The sequence below is a fragment of the Scatophagus argus genome, chromosome 20 (assembly GCF_020382885.2).
Source record: "Scatophagus argus isolate fScaArg1 chromosome 20, fScaArg1.pri, whole genome shotgun sequence".
Taxonomy (NCBI): Eukaryota; Metazoa; Chordata; class Actinopteri; family Scatophagidae; genus Scatophagus; species Scatophagus argus.
Genome location: NC_058512.1, coordinates 5,766,368 through 5,782,186, shown reverse-complemented (window position 1 = coordinate 5,782,186; position 15,819 = coordinate 5,766,368). Strand labels below are relative to the sequence as shown.

The following is a 15,819-nucleotide window of genomic DNA, read 5'->3' as shown; positions in this document are numbered from 1 at the left end:
AAAACAAGTACTTGTCAGTTTTATCCAATTTATTACAAAAAGAGCACATACAAAAGGATAATATACAAGCCATGAAATAAAATTAAAATTAAAAAACAAAACAGAACAGTTTGGGTTTAGCAATGCAACTTTTGAAATCATTATCATTATTATTATTAGTAATAATAAATAAAGTACAAAATTCCACCACGTGAATCTAACATTTACCCATAATATGCTCATCCATTTCCTCATCAACACACTCACCACCATTAATGCGCTATTGCTTTAATATTAATGATAAATATTCTATTTTCAGATAAAATATCCTATATTGAAAAACATTGCGCAGTCACAGCTAAACAGCAGATTTTCATACAAGGATGGCGGCAGCCCTTTCACTGGCACTTTTTGGGATATTTTCTCTTCAGCTTTGTTTTTCAGATTCAAACAGCAACAAAACTATTTTTTTTTCTGTTATATTCTTTGTATATATTTTCATCGTATACTATTAAACCATTGAGACTATATCGAAACCTGAGAAAACATGCATTTTTAGAAAAGGTTGTGCTTTTAAATCCCGGTCTTCCTTTTAGACTGTGAAAGGAAACAGGGTAGAGTCTGAGACGTACAGTAAAATAAAAAAGACGAGTAGGAGATAGAGCCTAAACAGAAAAGAGAAATGAATGTAGTATTTGTAAAGCCCACAGTGAAACATGCCTCTTTATCCTATTCCACAATAGTTAAATGCTTCAGCACGACAAACCAACAGCTATTTTGGACAGCTTGACTTAAATTTCGAGGATAATGGCTTTTGTAGACACCTGTCACATGTTGTCTTAGCTCTTTCATGACTCATACTTTTCATTAATTATGCAACCAATAAGGCATGGTGACTTCATGGACAGATTGTTATTGATGGTTTCAGTAATATGGAAATATCTCCTAACACTTAAAGCGAGGCACTTGTTATGCTTAAGTCTACAAACTATTCTGGAAAAATAACTGAAGAGAAACGCCAGAGAGATGGAAAAAAAGATAGATACAACAAGTTAAAGCAAAGGAACATGCTTCACGTCATTATTAAGACCCATAGTGCATTGTGAGAAGCAAAAAGCCAGAGTTCTTAGTGATGATATTAAATTATCTAAACTATTTTTTTTCTTTTGCCAGTGAGAGGGTTCCCATATTTAAACAAATGAGTGCAAAAAAATCAAAACAAAACAAACAAAAAAAAAAACCACAAACTAAAATCAATTCACTTCATTGCAGTTTGTCCACTACATCACAGCATGGGGGATCAGAGAAATTGCATTGAATGGAATGTAACCAAGATCCACAGCACCACATGAGAGAGAGAGAGACAGACAGAGAGAATGAGAGAGAGAGACAGACAGAGAGAATGAGAGAGAGAGACAGAGAGAGAGAGAGACGGAGGGCGAGAGAGAGAGGAAGAGACGAAGAGCGGGCTCAGTAGCTCAGCCTTGGACAGTAAACATCGCACAGCCAGCTTGTGGAGATCAAACAGCAGGGCTCTTTTTTTTCTTTAACTTTAGTGTTTTAAAAAGTACAACTGCATGCAAAGCATTCCCATTTAAAACAATGCAAAAATGAGGTAATAGTTTTTTCATAGCATTTTTGTGTTATTTCTAAATAAATAAATTATGATTCAATACCCTCCCCGAAAAAAACTATATAAAATTAAATACATACCCACAATATCTACAGTTAGTAATAAATTATGATTGTTAAATACTTAAGGCATCTGAACTGACAACACCCTGTGTAAACTATGAAAAGTCACAGATGACTCCACTACAGCAGGAGGCAGCGTCAACACTGACAGTGCACAAGCAATCCATGTTAATTGATCTTTGGCCCGGCGAGGCTGAGAGAACCTCCGGACCAAGTCTTGTCCTTTACTATCACAGTGCATAGGACAGCGAGGGTCCTAAAGGCGTCCTTTCAACATTAGGCCAAGTGGAACCGAAATGACAAGTCGAAGTGAAAACTGGTAGCAAGTGGATGGGTGGGTGGGGTTGACTTGTTTTAACAGCCTGAATGTGTTCCTGTTGTTGAGCCTTCTCATATCTGTGTGCACTGCAAGAGCGAGGCTGCCTCCGTCGCACCACCACGTTCTAAATGTTCTAGCAATACAGCATAGCAACCAGCATAGCAACCACGAGGGGAGGTCTGTCACACAAGTACACAAGATCAATATGCAAGCTTGTCTCTCTGCTGAAACACTGCAGCAGGATGAATCTATACCTAAATATAAACCAACGCAAACGCAATACCAAGGAGAAACCTTTTGTTGGTATGATTATTGTCACATGTGCTTGTTCTTTAGGCAATAAGGTAAACATCAAAAAGAGGATCCCATCGTTGCCACCAAGGGGGACAGGGATGAACACACGCTACAAGTCAGGGGAGCAGCCACTGACACCGTGCTCATTTTTCTTTTTTTTCTTTTTTGTTTGTTTGTTAGTGTTGAGAAGATAGTCACAGCTCAGATTAACTAAGTCATGCAAAGCCATCTCTGTACCTTTTTGAAACAGAAGAAACGCTACCGAAGCTGTCAGCCCGAGTCGATGATGAAGCATGCATTTTTAGCACACACTGTTCCGCTACTGGCCCCGCGCCAGGTGAAGATACAGGTACAAGGGCAGCTGAGTCTTCCTCCCACCTCGCTCTGTAGCGCATGATAGTTTCCGTTTTTTCATCCCTTTTTTGGCTTTGTGTTGTGTAAGCACTCCAGCGACCCTGCCATTAACCTACAGTAAGTTAACGTCTAGGTGTTCTCTCGAACCCTGGAAACACGCTCACATTTGCACTTTCCAAACATCCACACATTGGTTAGACACATTCTTTGAGCCACACACAGCTGGGCAGAGCACACACACACACACACACACACACACGTGAACCTGCACGTCAGGCTCAAGCTACACTGTGACAAAATGCATTTTGGTGAAAAACAAAACAAAACAAAAAAAAAAACACCCCACTTTCTACGTATTTTGAAATTTTTAAACACACTACGACTCGATCACTAGGCTCGGTTTCTGCGGCAGCAAAAGAGACCTAATCACATGACACCATCTCACATGACACCGACCCAAGGTAAATGTACAACTGTATTGCAAAATGTCAAAGCTGCATGATAGAATTAAAACACTCAGCTGGCTGGTGCTTGCCCCTAAGAAGACAACAGCACACCAGATATCACTTGTTGGTTACTGCTACTCTACTACAACCACAGATGATCTTTAAGTAAACATGGCATCAGAGCATTTAGTTTGTTACGTTTTCTTGTGTGGCAGAATATTCATTTTGATTGAAAGGTGTTTGAAAAGAGAGAAAAATATATATACATATATATATATATATATGTATATGTATATGTATATATACATATATATACATATATAGAAAGAGAGAGAGAAAGTAGCCAGCTCAGTGTGGGGTTATGTGTTTTCCATTCTCAGGACATTAAGTCATGGCTTTGAGGACATGCTACACAGCCCGGGGCTACCTACAGTACAACACCACAACAGCAACAACACCCCACTTACGACCAGCAAGCTACAAGTAAACCCTGTGTACATGAGTATGTGTGTGTGTGTGTGTTTGCGTGTCTTTTGCCTCCAGAGAGATGTGCTTCTATACAAAGAGAGCTCCTTGCGGCCTCTCGTGCAGTGCGAGTTATCCTGGCTTGGCTCAGTAAAGCGTGAGTCAGAAGGGTGGTGATGTCACATGAAGTCTGGAGACATTTGGCAAAGCACCCAACGGGGGAGGGGGTGGGGGTGGGGCCGGCAAGCCGGGATGGAAGAAAGCAGGAACCACACAAGGGTGATTGACAAAGTGGGAGGGAGTTTAAATCTCATCAGCTGTCAGGGTTCAGCTGTGTTTCGATGTCAACCCGACAGATTGGACACTTCCTGCTGGTGGCCAGCCATTGGTCCACGCAGCCCTGGTGGAAGAGGTGCATGCAGGGCAATCTCCTGGAGGACGCAGAGACAGAGAGACACCGGGTCAATGTCGATTCACATTGGAAAACATGATTCTCCCTGTGCACACAGTTATGTGCTTGCACAGAACTTCTGAGACCAGCAGGGAGTTAATTTTGTTCATTCAGGCATGCAGACATGACTTCTGTTGAATCATCAATCCTACATGCCTCTCAGACAGCTGAGACTCTGTATGCTGTAAGCCGACCCTCATCCCCAGGCCCAGCTCTCCATTTTAAAGGCATATGTAGGAGCACATGCTCATGTAATTGCTGAAAAGAAAAGCTTGAGATTCTGCTTTCTGGGGGTGCATTAACTGAGAAGATCGATGCCACTCACACATCTGTCTATTCAGTGTGAGCCAGCGGCTGCTTAGCTTAGCTTAGCACAAACACTGGAAGCAGGTGGAAATAGCTAGCCTGGCTCTATGAGACAGAAAGAAAATCCACCTACTGATTGCATTGTCTATTTTCCTGTCAGCTGCTTCAAGCTGAATGAGGCAGATTAAAGTTGGACTTGTTAAAGTATGACATGAAATTTGAAGTCTAATGTGAGCGAGAGGGAGGATTTGGCTATTGGTAAATGGTTTGTTGAGATCTAATTTCCAAATTATCAAGTCTATAACATCTTTATGTCAACAGAAAATCCCACAGCATCCCATAAATGCATGTGCATCTAGATATGCTTATTTTAATTTATTTAAAGCAATTGTTTCAAGTTTTGGCACATATGGCTATTCCCTTTCCATCAGATGAGAAGATGACCACCACTCTGTTATATCTGTCTGTTATATATTAAGGCAACAGTGAGCAGATGATTAGCTTAGCTTGATTATAATAATAATAATTAACATGTTATGCCTCGTTACATAAAAGCTGAAGAGTAAAAATGGCAATTCCGCCCTTTCCCTAGCCTAAACCTAACCCTGAACTCAACTAAAACATTTGAAACAGCAAAGCGATTTGTAACTGACATCTCTAAAGCTAACCAGTTGTAGCTCTGGATTTACTCTACACGCACAAGGTTGGTATCAGTCTTCTCATCCATTGTTGTGAAATTTTTGTAAAGAAAAAAGTGGGATTCTGGGGCTACAAAACATTTCTAACCTGACGTCCTCTCCATCCTCCAGCATGGACAAACAGATGGTGCATTTCTCATCCACATCTGTTTCCTCTTCCTCCCCAATCTTCAGCTGCAGGGGCTTTCTCTGTTTACAGGTCAGATTACATAGACAAGAGACAGGGTCAGAAAAGCCCAAACTCGATATATCCTGTAGCTGATGCCCCTGTGTGTTATGATACACTACCTTCTTGTATTTATGTGGAAAGGTGAACCTCTCTATGGTTGTCTGAACAGCTCCCCTGCTCACACTCCCCAGCCGGTCCTCTAGTTGCAAAAGCTCCTGATGAAGAATGGACATTTATTAATACATTTGAGAAAATCAGAGAGGTGAATAAAATAATAATACAAAGAATAGAAGAGCTGCTAAATTGACCTTGGGGTGAGATTGTTTTCTCAGCTGACGTTTGTTAGATCAAGACTGAACTTCGAAGCTAAAACGTTAAGTTAATATGGACAACATAAAATAATGGAAATTCAAACAGCTGCAGTTCCACTGAGCAGCTCTTAAAGATCATGTGATATGATTAAAAACACCAGGGCTGCTCAATGGAACTGGAGGTGAAAATGTTTTCTCAACTAGAATTGAGTAGTAGAGACAAAGTTCAAATTCTCTTATGCACAATTTAAGAATGCAGATGGGGCAGCACAGTTATGCCAATGTTAACACTGTTCACTGGCTTTGACAGACGAATGGATGCAAAGTGTATGTAATGAATTTAAAGGTGGATTTACCTCATAACTTTCTCGCACAGCTGTGGCATGCCTTGAAGGATTCAGACTTTGCAGTGCCAACAGGTGCAGCTGGGGGTACGGGTAGTTTCTGATTTCATGCACAACCTAGTAAAAGAAAACTCTTCATCACATTGCAGCCATGTTAATCCTGCAGTCATATTTTCCCCTTTGTTTTGATGCATTGTTAAAAACAAGGGGAAAAAAACGAGAAAACTGAAGGTGGCTCAAATAGTCTTGATACACTCGTCAAAATCACAACCATGCAGTCTTTAGAAAATATCTGCTTGGATGAATAAGAAAATAACTGCGATAATAAAACTCAACTAAAAATAGCCAGATGACTAACATACCACTTGTGCAGAGGATGTGTTCCTGGGAAAGTGGTGCATTCGGGGGGAGGCCAAGTAATGCTGATAGTGCTGTGGAAGCTGCTGGAGCTGGTACTGGTGGTGAGGGAGGCCAGCATCGACGCTGAGATCCCTGCAGGCAGACAGACAGGCGGCTAAATCAACATCATCACCCACGTTAAGCAATGTGACAGACAGGCAGATGGGTGCAGGGGTGAAAGGACGGGAGCCTTTCTCGACTCTACAGGACTCTGGTTTATCTGCGACAGCGACTCACCAGTCGGTGCCTTCGGCCAGGTACCGCTGCTGCTGCTGTGTCATTGGCTGGGGAACATGGAGGGCAGGGGAGTACTCATAGCCTGAACGCAGTCGGTGGGGGTTCAGGGGAATACGCTCCTGGGTTCTTCTGCAATTGAGATAAAAGATAAGATTAAAATGTTTGACTTTGGTTCACTGTTTGTCTGCATTCGTACTTGCATGTGGGTACTAATTCTACCTAGAGTGCGGGAGAATCCTGCGGTGCTGCGCTTCAAGAAGCTGCTGCTGAATGAGGTATTGCTGGTGTAAGGCCTGAGGTAGGAATGGAGGCCCCGGCACATCCTGGAACTGAGGGGGTGCAGGCAGGGCAGTGAGGGGCGGATGGTGTGCCGGGGGCAGGTGGGTGGCCAGGCCTGTCTGAGGCGGCTGGCTGGTGTGTCCTAGAGGGAACTCTGCTGAGATGGGCGCCTGGGGAGCGCCCAGATGAAAATGTCGGCAGGAGGTAGCATGGCTGTGTTGATGCCTGGTAAAGTGTACTCCTAAGGGATATAAATGCAGTTGATCAGAACTGAGTCAGATAAGTCTGTGATAGCTTTCATTTAAACAGACACCACAGAGAGACCCAGACAAAACAGTGAAGTGATACACATGACTGCAAAAACAAGAACCCTCTGGCTTTTTCACGCACAGAAACACAGAAAAACATTTAACAACCAATCACACAGACAGAACATAAAAACAGGACAGACCTGATACAGGAAAAGAGAAGACAGACAACACAGCAGATGGAGGACACAGACACCGAGACTCCTGCAGAGCAGCATCTAAACCCAAACACAGATTGTACCCAATGACCTGCCTCTCCACTTGCCATTGTACAGCCTGCGGGAAGGATGGCTTGTCACTAACAACCTGGTGTGTTCCCAAGATGATCTACATTACAGGGGGGCTGTCTATTACACAACTGCTAGTCAATGCAATAGATCCAGGCCTTAAATCAGGTCTGTGGTTTGAAGGAACCAATGTTCAACTGCAGGTACCTTCCACTGCAATAACAAAAGATCATCCACCTCTATTTCTACCTTCCCCCACCCTCCATATCAGTGTTGGAGGAGACATGAGATTGTGTGGGAGTCCCACTGAATCACCTCGGTATCGAATTGCACAAAACAATCAATGTGAATTACTCCAAGCTCAGAGAAAGAAAGGCTGGAAGGAAGGTGAGGTGGGGACAAACAGTTACTTCTTCTTCTTTCCATTACAGCTTTCAGGCTTTCTGGAACAGGAAGCAGACAGACAGGGTCTCGAGGATGGACCGTGCACTGTGTATAATGTGCTATATGAGTATTGTGCCTGAAATTAATTGTTTCAGAGTCAAGGCATATTAAAGCTGGATTTATTGAACAGACACATGAAGTGACAATGTTTGTCTAATATTAAAAGGAGAGGAGATTTGGCTTTGGCTACTTGCTGAAAAGTTTAATTAAAAATAGGCTCAATGGTCCATTGAGTCGAGATCTAATTGACAAATTATGAAGTCTGTAGCATTCATATGTAAATCCAAGATCTAATCCATATATTTATTTCGTATATTTAAAGGAATAGTTTGGCATTTTCCAAACATGCTAATTTGCTTTCTCTTTCTGAGAGAGGGTAAGACTGATGCCACTCATCTGTCCAGGCTACAGCCAGCAGCCAGTTAACTTAGCATAGCACATGGACTAAGCTAAGTTCATACCAGATTTTGATATGTATTGATAGAGCCATGCAAGCTGTTTTCTTTTGTTTCCAGCCTTTGTGCTAAGCTAAGCTAACAGGCTGCTGAATGTAACCCTATATTTAACAAACAGATATGACAGCATTATTGGTCTTCTCATCTAACTCTGCAGAAAGCAAATAAGTGAATTTTTCAAAATGTCAAATTATCCCTTTAGTTATTACTAATATGACATATTTTCCTGGTTATTGTTCTGCTGTGTTGCATGTAGCCTTGGGGCATGGAAGGCCAGTGAACCTTGCGAGCCTAAAGCAAAACTCAAAACAACATTTGGCTGAGGAAGTAGAGCAGAAATGTCAGATCGGTGGGTTGGATTGGAGAGGCTGCACATCACTTTTGTATAACGCCTGTGACCCGGTAAGACTGTGCTCAGCGTGAAGCTTTGAGTAAATATCAAATTATTTGTCTCTGGGCTCTCTCTCACAGCATGAACCTCTGACATTAATATTTGACATATTGCAGTGCTGCCAGTGGTAACAGCCCTGATGTTGTTATTGTTATATCTCTGCTTCAAATTTGACTTACAGAAAATGCCTGACTGGTGCAGAACAGACCCCCCACCCATCTACACTCACACACACAGTCATACACTCTCGTCCACCTCTCCTCACCCCTGAGCTGCTGCACAGGCAGCCCCTCCCCCACAGTGTGGCTGCGGCATGGTGTCCCTGTGTGAGTGACAGCTCGTAAGCCCTGCCCAGCAGCGACTGCAGCAGTCTGACATCGAAGCTGTCTCCCTCTCCCTCCCTCACACCTCCTACTTTCATCACCGCAGCTTTACAATTACACCGCCTGTCTAACATAATCCTTCCTTCTGCCGAGCGTCGTGGTCTTCCATCATGTGACACTCTGAGTCTTGGGTATGCAGTTTGTCACAGAAAATCTTTCACCACCAAAGCTGGTATCACTGATGAGCACACTCACAGTCACAGTGAGGGACTAACGAGAGTAAAATGAGCCTTTTTATTGTGCAGCTGGATTGAAAATCTGCATACAAATAGCTCTACATGGCACATGCTTACACACCGCTCACAGACCTTGATACTAAACGAGGGTCAAATAAGGACATGGCGGGTGCTGGGTGTAAGACTGAACATCTGTGATTAATGTAGTCTATAGCAGTGCAGCTACTGTGAGAGAACACATGCACTACGGCTGTTGAGTTATTTAAGTCTGTTGCTGTAGTCGGTGGAGGAAGTTTCCACATGCTGCTTCTCGGGCACACACTGCATCTGCACATAAATAACTTTGACTCTTTCAGACATTGTGAGCGCCTCAGACACAAGTGACTGGAACATAACAGCAAGAAGTCCCAGCCTTTAAGACACTTAAAACTGCTGAGTATATATGTAAAATAATACCTGAACCAGAGCCTGTGCTGCATGTTGCAGCCAGATGCCACACTTTCATATTATTCACAGAAGGAAAAGCTATGTAATGCATTCTTTAAAGTGAGAGCACCTCTTAAAGCAAGATGGCACATTAAAAAGAATTTACAATGTATTAATGACAACAGTGTATTCATAGAATCTGTAGGTCTAATATATGCATTCAAAACTCAGCAGCACAATATCAGTATTTACAAAATAATGTAAGACTTTAATTTGATGATATTACAGACTTCCTTTCGTCACGAGCTACGAAGGCTCCACTGCACGACTTTATGTTTACATTTTAAAGCTGTGAGCAGTGACATGCTCCTTTCTGTGATTCAAAATTTATGTAGAAATATGCCAAGGTCTGTGCTTCTAACTGACAGGAAAAAGACGAAAGAGAATGAAAGGGGCCAGCGGGTTTACGACACCGATATAACATTTAACAAATGAATTAGTTGCTGTTTGGTGATTAAACCAAATTGATTTCTTGTTATAATATACCTTTGGAGACTCTTAGAAGAGATAGCTGGACATTCTGGTGGAGAGTTAGGTGAGAAGATTGATAGCACTTTCATTTATGTTTCGTCACATTCTGTAGCTTAGCTTAGCAAATACACTGGAAACAAAATCCATACAGAGCATATAGAGATGCTTGCAGATGGATGTTGTCGCTGGTCAGAAAACAGGCTAGCTGTTTCCTGGTTTTCGGGCTCAATGCCAAGCTAAAGCTAACTGGCTGCTGGTTGTGGCTTCTGTTGCGTGGCATTCAAACTTGACAGTGGTTTCCCTCTACTCATCTAACTGTCCAGCAGAAAAAAAAAAGGAAGAAGGAAGATTTCCCAAATGGATGAGCTATTCACACAAGACACACACTGCACATCTTACTGAAAATTTGTGACCCAGTGTTTAATGTTTATGCAATGAAGTAGTCAGCACCTCCAAGTAGAGATGGGTAATATCATGTTTTTTAGATGATTCATTTGCCATACTATTTATACTGTGCTGTGTAACAGTTCCAGATATTTGTATTAGGCAACAAATCAAGGGCAAATCAAGGGCTTTATGGCAGTATTGGACGTTCATATTTTTGCATTGATGTATTGAAGTAACTTGTTTTGTTAGGTATTGTATTTATTTTGCTGGATGAGCCAAAAACATTGTGATTTGTTTTATCCATCAACAGTTTCTCTTTTTAGAAAACTAATTTACAGAAAAATGAATATGTCACTATGTACATTGACATTAAAAACAAAATAAGGATTTTATCCATATGGCCCAAGGCTGTTCCAATGTTAACTCATCACCAGTGAACACCAATGAGTGGATGTGAGGGAGACTGTGTTTTGTTCTATAAACAACAGTGTATGGATTACGAGAGAATGACAGCGAGTCACAGTAAATACCAATGCCTCTGTGTTTCAGAATAAACATGCTTTTTTTTTTTTTTTTTTTGTTGCTTGAAATGGACGGGAAATTTGGTTGCCCCTACTTCAAAGTTAAGCAGAGCATCAACTTGAGGAAACTCTGTCAAAGACAGCTGAGAAATGAGAGCACATAAAGAGTGAGGGGACCGTCTCAGTGACAGCACAGTGTGGAGGGGAGGAACACATGGAAAATCAGCAAAAAGCACACTGAAGGTTAGAAAGAAAACTACAGTCTTTATTGGAAAATATTAGTATGTATGGCACTGTGTGATAATAGTAATAATAAGAGTAATATCTCCTATATAACCATAATCGTACCATGCAAATAAAGACCGAAGGCAAGGCCCGACCATGCTCTCTGTAGGGTTAACAGAACAGAAGCAGCATCCAATGAGTAGATGTGTATGCTTACAGCACATTTCAGTATAGCAGGGACATCTCTACACAAAGTTTACATTGGAATCTGCTGTTCAATGTGGAAAAACAAAAGTATAAAATGACCATGCATTAGGTTCTAATACAAGAACATAAGGTAGAAAACCACAACCAAAGAATAAAAGACATTTTCATTCTAAAAGGAGTTCTACAGCAGTGCAGGATATACACATCCCTGTAAAATGGATAGCATTCTGGAAGTGACTGAGGAAAGACTTGAGAGGGGGCTGTGCATGATAGTGGGGGAGTTTTCAAATGGCAAGATGAGTTAGACCCACGTCTCGCCAATTTATTGTGACTGACTAAATCAATTCAGCTAGCAGGAACAAAGGCTTTCACACATGGATAGGACTATGACCAGCCATTTGGACGCCACTTATAACAGGTGCAGTGGACCATAAGATGTGAAAATAACATCACACAAATTACTGTGATTTTTAGTACCGCAGGTATCGGCCAATTGGTGAATTAATTACAGGTCAAAATGTTTTGGAGAAGGTGATCACACAAATGCTTTACTGACGACAAAAGCTGGTACAATGCACCTTTGCAAATAGGGGATGGAGACGATTTTCGTAGAGTTCGATCAAGCCTGGCTGTAATCGAATCGGGAGAGAGGATCAAAATGTATCCACTTTACAGAAATTTACAGCAGAATGTAGTCTATCCACACTGAATGGGAGAATCACAATGACAGTCTGTAGTAAAGTCTAAGTGCTACAATGGGTTATTCACTGAAGAGCAACATGACAGTTTAAATAAAGACAAACTGTTTTCTACAGAAGGTGTTATTCTTTAGTCTGTTACACAGAAGGATACGGTATGAGTGGGAACTCGGTTTTAATGCCAATGTCGTCTTCAGATGGAAAGAGGAAATGAGGAAGAAGGGGTTCACAATACAGCTAGATGCAGAGAACAGGCAGAGGCTACGGCAGACAGCAGCAGATGATCGTTAGCTACACAATGGAGGGGGACAAAGGTCTGAGAAATGCGGAATGTAGAGCCAGCCTCGATACTATGGAACAGGAAAAAAGAACACAAATAAAAGCACAATGAAATCATTGGTGCTACTGCATGTAGTTTTAACAATGCACGTCAAATTATCACCACTACTATTATTATTACGTAATCAACACAGATAGCCTGCTGCAATGGAGAATGATGTTATTGTTGGTATGACCAATTCAGCGAGTGTGATTACTCATATTTATGCTGTTCAGGTCTCCACCGCTGGAGCACCTGCAGCGCAATTTGCAGGTTTCATTTGACGCTTTCAAGCAATTTTTGAGGTTTGGAGGGCAAAATGCCACCATTTTATAGCCCATTTGTCAGCCGTAGCCCTTTGTCAGGGGGTACGGCCATTACACTACCTATCTTTTAATGGAAGAACCTTTAATTGCCATCATCTTTTTTTAATATCGGGGTAGAATGAGCGCAGGAACTCAACAAAACCAATGCCAGTTGCACACAATGGGGTAAACATCCCTTGTCATGTTAGCAGGAGTCAGCTTCGATTCACATACAGCTGCCTGCATGGCCAAATTAATGACAAATCCAGACAGAGATGTGGATATTATTAGCTGTAGCTGAGCTGAGTAAATGTGGCCGTGCCAAGCTATGAGTGTTATTCGGTAACGTTAGCTTAGTGGTGACTGCACACAAGATTGCCGCAAACGCACGTAAACACCGCGCACTGTGAGGTAAAGCGGACCGCGCTAGCCGCTGAGCACAGCTGAGGATAAAGAAAAGCGGGGCTGCCATTTGACAGCTGCAGTCATTTGATGCGGTCAACAGGCCGTGAAACATCCTGACACAAATGGCTCTTACGAGATTAAATGTCTTCGGTCACGCTGACAACGTTTTGACTGTTAACTCGGCTGAAATTACGCCTCGCTGCGGCTAGCAAGCCAGCTAATGTTCTCCTGACTGTCGCGATTGTGCTGGCTTGCGTTTTCTTTTTTGCTAGCAGGTGTCAACTCTGTTTACATCTTTGGAGGACATTTAAAAGAGGGAACGCCGACAACTTTGTTAAGGTTAGAATAAAAACAATTAGAGAGAGATAGTCATACCTCTATTTCTAACAGAGCCGAAGACGGGGAGAACCAGATATCCAACATGTACTAACACCATCCTGGGTCCTTCTTTGTTGTGTGGGTAGCCAGTGAGACAGATGGTCCATGGAAATGATCCCCTCCAGTCCCCAGCACATTCAAACGGACAGGCTGCGATGCCTGCACACACACACCCAAGCAACCAATCAGTGGACCCCTCCGATCAGGACCCTCCGGCTTTGGCATTCTGCTCCACCAATGGGATGGCCGCCGGGGCGGGGATGTCTCTGTTTTGGGCAGCCTCAAATTGACATGAACCCCCATCTGGTTGCATTTCATCCCACCGTACAACCTCTACTATTTCTTTAGGATTTCACATGTCTTCTAGTGAAATATGGGCCTGCTTATCAAAAGAATTAAAACGGATATTTGACATATGTGACTGCTGTGCGCCTTTTGGCTGTATTCATTCATTAGCCACGGTAACCGGTTACAATGATTTTAAGATAAGATAAGATAAGATAAGATAAGATAAGATAAGATAAGATAAGATAAGATAATCCTTTATCAGTTCCATTCCTGGGAAATTACAATATAGATGCAATATATATACAGATATAGAGGGTGCAAAGCCTAAGTAGTAGTGTTAGTTGTTTTACCTGCAAAACAGTTTATATTATGTAACAGTTTATATTAATATGATGCATCATTTAAGATTAAAGTCCCTGAATGCCAACACAGGGGTTTTCAATTATTGTGGCTAATAAGACCTTTTCAGATTGGACCTGCGCAGATCACCAATCTCATATTAGCATTAAATGTATACTTCAGAAATGGGTAGCCTACCTTATATAATAATTAAAATAATAATGATATATATTACCCAGTACTTTTTACCATTTCCTAACGCCTGTAGTCGTAACGTTTCGCTGAGGAGTCCTACCTCGGACAGATGATCCACTGGTTTTCAAACAATATAGCAAGATAGGTGTTAATTAATCCCAGTCTGTGCATGCCCACACAGGCCCAAAAGAGGTGGATCGTGGGTATAACAACAATCAATAAAAACAGCCCACTAATGTAATAAATTCAACCCTATAAAAGAGGAGAATTTGCATGAGTTGTACTGTAGTTTAATCACACTACTCTGTTCCTTTATTCATGTAGTATTTTGAAAGGACGAATTTTACTTGTAAAAGAATGTTTTTACATGATGATATTTCTGATTTTACTTAAAAGACCACTGTAGGATTGTACCCCTGGTCTCACAAGGGACATTTTTTAAAAAAGGAATGAAAATTCATACTGCAGAACCACAGATATATTTTCTTCTTTATTCTGCATATTTTTCTCCCTTGTCAAAACATGGCAGCTATATTACCCATCATGCAACTCCAAAGACAACAGCTCTGTCTGAGATTCAGGTGTCTTTTGCTAGTCACAGCTAATGTCTTCAGCCTAAACAAGATAGAAGGACTGGCCTACCCAGGTCTGGTAAGCTCCTTTACTTCTACCTCTACACCTCCTGATATTTTCAGTTGCAGTCTTCAAGTCTTTAACACCAACCGGTGCTTACACAAGTGACATTACTCGACACACCCAATCAGATTTCCCACAGCTCCCTCTAGAGCCACAAAAAAGCCCCAAAAAGAGTACTTCTGTCTTCATAGACCTTCATCCCAATTAGATTAAAGTTACCAATACCTTTGGGGAAATGTATTTGAATATGCTGCTAATCTGCTACAGACCATTCATTTATTGTTTTTATATTTCATTCTTATCATAATTCCTTTGCAAAGCAACCTCTCCCTATGCTGAACAGTTTTTGTGTACAGCAGACATACTGAAAAATGTCTGTGTCCTGAAAACCTCTCTGCCTTTAGTGTTAAGCCTGAAGGGTGGAGGAACAGATGGGCATGAGGAGGCTGAGGGGGTCACAAAACTCTTAGTCCCATATGTCCTTGTCTTCCAGTTCCCACCATCTAATGCTTTAAGCCCGCGGTGCTACACAAAGAGCCTTTCACAGTGCTTTATTATCAGTGGAGGTCAAACTACTGCAATCAGTTCCCTTTATTCACAAATGACAGACCTTCGATATTTAATATGGACAAACTCTCACTTTGTACCACAAAGCATGCTTAATAAACAAGACAAAATCAGTAGCTACTGCAATTTTTAATTTTCTTGAAAATTGTTATTTCCTTCTTGTCCTTGCAGGTCACATTGTTTTTTACTTTCAATGAAACTATTTAATACGTTCAGAGCTGCAACCAGCAATTACTTTAATTCTGGATCACTGTATATTGCC

The 15,819-nt window shown here is 41.6% G+C and overlaps 1 protein-coding gene across 1 annotated transcript; it reads right to left on the bottom strand.

The window, feature by feature from the left end:
- Positions 1-13,959, bottom strand: rnf165a (ring finger protein 165a). The gene is made up of 8 exons (XM_046374729.1): positions 13,530-13,959; positions 6,687-6,987; positions 6,468-6,596; positions 6,194-6,323; positions 5,844-5,948; positions 5,296-5,391; positions 5,096-5,196; positions 1-3,983 (listed from the first exon to the last, which is right to left on the bottom strand). The coding sequence occupies exons 1-8, from the start codon at positions 13,588-13,590 to the stop codon at positions 3,866-3,868; spliced, it is 1,041 nt and encodes a 346-aa protein (XP_046230685.1). The 5' UTR covers positions 13,591-13,959; the 3' UTR covers positions 1-3,865.
- Positions 13,960-15,819: the final 1,860 nt, after the last annotated feature.